Here is a 4,900-nt window from a genome sequence, read left to right as displayed (position 1 = left end):
GCTCAATTCTGAGTATTTTACTCCTTTTCTAATCACCAGTGATATATATAGTCTTGTATGCTGTGTCACTAATATACAGAAGCCAGTCATAGACAAACATAAACACGCAAACAGTTCCAGTGATAAAAAGAGATACAATACATAATCTACTGGGTCATTTTCAGTCTGAAATATTTATTTAAAAACAACTCAGCTCTCTCAGGACAAATATTATCATTTCTAGAATTACAAGTGTGCCTGTATTTTTCTGACTATTCAGGTGTTTGTTTCAGAGCAAAAGATAGATAATGTTATATTGTTCTGAGAAAAAATGATTGTTGACTAATTATGGTCAGCCACCAAGATGTATAACTCATTATTAGATTTGGATAGTAATTAAGACTGGTCACTGAATAGTCAGACAGGCATTGTGTATGTGACAGATGGGACCTTGGTTAAGTCAGTAAGGACGGTACCTGTAATTCCTCGGGCTCTGTCATGCTCTCCACTGTCACCTGACTTAACCAACGGTACTCTGTATTTATCACTGTTGCACCTCCCTCATCTAATCTCATCACCTCTTTCTTTTCATTTCATTCTTCCTTCCTCCCCCCTTTGAAGTGGTCTCCTTGGAAAAAACAACATCAACTTTGAAAGAGCTCTTGCTGAAAGGGAGCTAGTGAGAATTCGTAAATCAGACTTGCGAGCCTTTTTTGTTCATTTTGGCCATGACCTTGATACTTACAAGAAACAGCGTGAGGCGTAAGTGATAGTATGCATGGAAGTACTTAGTACTTCAGCGAAGTGGCAACATTATATAATATATTGAATATATGTCAAAGGTCAAGGTCAAGCAAAATCACTAGCTTCAAAAGGTTTGATGGTATTTATCCTCACTGTGTGTTGAGATTATACCTACACGCTATCACCACTGTGGTCTGTTGTCTAATAGTATTTTATTAGTATTTTTAAAGTAAAATGAACAGTGTTTGGACTTTGTGCCAATGTCTGTAGTCTTCAGGTTAGAACGGGTAATAAAGGGGTTATGTTGGGTAACGTACGATTCAATATCTCTTCAATCACTAATGGATGGTCATACAAGATATTCATGTTCATTCCATTTATGATTTATGTTCTCTGATGTCATGATATCATAAATCTGATCTTTGTGCCTTCTTTCTTTAAAATCATAAAATGAAATTAACTTTGGTTGTCAGTCTGATATTGAACCACATTAAGGTTTATTCACCAGCAAGTTGACCCGTTTCATCACATTATCCTCACCTGTACCCTGATGTACCCTTCTTTCACACCAGGTATATCTCACCCTGATGACCTGTTAGCACCTAGCTGTGCATGAGCATGATTTACGTGGCACATTATTACTATTGTCACTTTTCTATATATGTAATCATTCTTCCTGATGATCTGGTACATCTTACGTATGACTGGAAATTGCATGTGTCTAAAAAGGCATATCTTTTCTGTGCGAGTAGCAGATATGACTGCATGAGTATTATGGGATACATTTGTTTAAGCTTCACCAACTAGCTCCTTCTGAAGCCCGCTGTGTGGATGCTGAATTGTAACAGTGGACATTGATATATTTGATAACGTTTTCCAGTCCCATTAAGAATTAACATAATCAGTCGACATCTGGTGACTTAATTAATATAAATTTGGGCTTCAATAAGAACTCTCTTTTAACATTTCTGAAATAAAACTATGAACCTGCTTAAATTTTGTACTTTCTATAACTTTAACTAACAGGTGTTGATATTATGACAGTGATCTGGAGTACGTGTATGTAACTTACCTCTGTATTGACAGCTTCGCTAACCCAGAGATAGCCGACTACTACGCCACTCAGAGAGCTTGTGGAGGGAACCACACCACAACCTTCCCTCACAAACGCATCACGCGCCTGTCACACCTCAGGTAATAGCAGTCAGACACATTTCAACTCATATACACCTGGATCATTTTTAACTTTCTTGTAACTGTGTTATCTGTATCATAGTTGCCCTTTCATCTGCAATTTGAAATCTGTAAGTGTGAGGCAACAAAATCACAAGTAGCGGACAGAAGGTAACCAAGCTGGAATCTACGCAGGGAAATAAAGGAATTCCTTTTTAAATAAGATTGTGATGGAACAAGTCCAGAACTGTTTAAACATTTGAACATGCGAATGCTGGGCTGAAAAGAAAACTTAGTTTAAGTTTTAGAAATCCCAAGAAATTGAAATGAATTCAAGATCCTTTTTTTTTTTACCTGTTTTACTAAGAACATATTTAAATGTTAGCAAAATATAAATGTGTTCTTCGACTATCATATAATCTTCAACATTGCCACAATTTGATGTTCTGATATATTGTCTTAATTTGATGTTACCTTGAGTTGTTAAGGCATGATATTATACACAAAAACATACAAAACATGGACTAATGAAGTGTGCCTCTCTTTGGTCGTCATTTACACAAGATGGTTGTGTAAAATGGCACAACCACATAAATAAACATAGGAAAACGTTCCTAAGATTGATGTTTGTGCTAACAAATATGTATCTGCTGCAAAGCGAGTCGAAAAATACACATATGTACAAGCAATAAGCTAAACTGAAATTAAAGGATATAGTCCGAAGATTGACATAATCAGATTTCTTATAATTAGCTGTGCATTGCAGAAATGCTTATGTATTATTGATTTTTATTGTTTTTTTAAGCCATCTGTTCCGGGAGGAAGAGGAAACTGTGTACCCCCTGTACAAGTAGGTACCCTGTTGAGTACTGATCTGTCTGGTAATCTACCCAACTTAGGCAACCATTTGTTGGGTAATGCTAGTGTTTACAATTTTTCTAAATACAGAGAAGGATAGGTATAATAATGAAATTATTAAAAGCAATACTTTACTAACCTGACATAAACATATACGTGTATATACAATGTAATAGTCAAGCTACTTTGTTACCAATTCTGACTATAACTGTGTCAGCAAGTCTAGTGCTAGATACCAGAGCTGTAAGTAAAAGGTATAGACAGTGGTATTATAAGCTGTGGATGTTGTAGGGAGGAGGTGAATGTCCAGGGGGCAGATGGGCACATCTACAAGGGACGTATGGAGAAGATGGAGGCCAAATATACACAGGCACAGCAGCAGACACGTCAGGTAAGTCATCAGCTCCTAGCAAAGGTAGGTTAGTATGATTAAACATTGTTAAAATGATTCCTAGCCTGATGAATTTCAGTACTTTATTTGTAAATTACACAATGTGGTAAGAAAATATCCACACTTTTCAGGTACAACATTGGAGTTCTACGACTAGGCTTATCCAGTCCTTTGGCTTGTGCAGATAGACAGCTGTCTCATGTTGATCTCCTCTTACATTTGATTCAGTGTTGCATGTACCAGTTAATTGAAATATGTTGGGTATAAGAAATCTTCGTCTTTACAGGACCCATACAAGCTGCACTCCCAAATGCATCAGGCTCCTCCTCCCATCCACCAGACTGGCGGGCAGCGTGTCACACAGCAAACCACTTCAGTGCGTGTGGCCCGCCCCACCTCGGCACGTCCCCTCCAGTCCCCACGCCCCACATCAGGACGTGTGACCATACGGCCAGTGTCTGCTCGTGGAGGAGGGTCTAGACAAGCCTCTCCAGTGCCAGAGTCCTCCCACACCACTCCTGTCCCAGAGGAGTCTCCGCGTCTCCCAGAGGGGGACCAGCATATAGAGGTGCCTACCACTGGCAACAACTGAACGCCGATGCAATAAAACTCTAACATAGTGTATTATGTAGATGTAATTTTGCACCTATTCAATTTTTTCGTATCATTCTCTGAATTGTGTGGTCATAAACTTATTGTCATTTAAAGACTGTTTCATCATGTACCTCCAGGACATGGAAGTTCTAGTTAGTTGTTCAATCTTATCCACACTCTGCGGAAAATCTAAGTGTTAGGCTTTTAATACCAGCATTACTGTATAACAAATCTGGTCTTTACATTTCTTGCCAGTGAGGAAAAATCATCAACGAAGAACTCTTGTGAAAACCCAATATTGTTTTCTATTTTTCCTTTTTATATTTTCGATACAAAAATTATCTGTTATTTTGGGTATTTTCAAAAAAGAGGAGGATCTTTTGTAACTTTTTTAAACTTTACTCATATTTGTTTTTTTTAATTAAGGTGTATTCTGTCTTAATTTAATGTCATTTACAATACATATATAATGACAAGTGTGAATGCACCGATTTTCTGTATGTGCAATGTGTATAAAATCTATACATCTATTACATGTTTTACTGTATAGCCCTGCTTTGTGTTTTTTATATTGTCAGCAATAATGTATCACCCTAGAACAGTATTGACACACGCCAGTCTCTAATTGTTAAAAGTAAAGCGTATCTGTGTTACCGACACAAGTATCGGTCCCTTGTTGATACTGATACTGGCATACCTTTTACCTTGTCCAGGGATCTTTTTATGCCGTCCATTGAAAATGATACTTTGGTCCATTTTACACCATGTTGTGATTATGACTAGTGTCTATTTTATACCGTCCATTGTGACACAGGGTTGTTTTGTGTCCAACGATCATGACTCTTGGGTCTATTTTTGTGTCCGATGATTGTGACACTGGGTCTGTTTTTGTGTCCTATAATTGTGATGCTTGGTCTGTGTCCAAAGACCGTAACACTGGGTCTGTTTTATGTGTCCAAAGATTGTGACACTGTTTTTGTGTCCTATAATCGCAACACTGGGTGTCCTATAATCATGACACTGGGTCTGTTTTTGTGTCCTATAATTGCGACACTGAATCTGTTTTTGTGTCCTATAATCGCGACACTTGGTCTGTTTTTGTGTCCTATAATCGCAACACTGGGTCTGTTTTTGTGTCCTATAATCGTGACAATGGGTCTG

General features: G+C 37.8%; 1 protein-coding gene across 1 annotated transcript; it reads left to right on the top strand.

The window, feature by feature from the left end:
* Nucleotides 1–248: 248 nt before the first annotated feature.
* On the top strand, nucleotides 249–4,894 carry LOC110444769. The gene is made up of 5 exons (XM_021489130.1): nucleotides 249–741; nucleotides 1,810–1,917; nucleotides 2,702–2,746; nucleotides 3,046–3,145; nucleotides 3,432–4,894. The coding sequence occupies exons 4-5, from the start codon at nucleotides 3,095–3,097 to the stop codon at nucleotides 3,735–3,737; spliced, it is 357 nt and encodes a 118-aa protein (XP_021344805.1). The 5' UTR covers nucleotides 249–741; nucleotides 1,810–1,917; nucleotides 2,702–2,746; nucleotides 3,046–3,094; the 3' UTR covers nucleotides 3,738–4,894.
* The last annotated feature ends 6 nt before the right edge of the window (nucleotides 4,895–4,900 follow it).

This window comes from Mizuhopecten yessoensis, unplaced genomic scaffold, assembly GCF_002113885.1.
Source record: "Mizuhopecten yessoensis strain PY_sf001 unplaced genomic scaffold, ASM211388v2 hete_36170656, whole genome shotgun sequence".
Classification (NCBI taxonomy): domain Eukaryota; kingdom Metazoa; phylum Mollusca; class Bivalvia; order Pectinida; family Pectinidae; genus Mizuhopecten; species Mizuhopecten yessoensis.
This window is presented reverse-complemented; position numbering and strand designations above follow the sequence as displayed.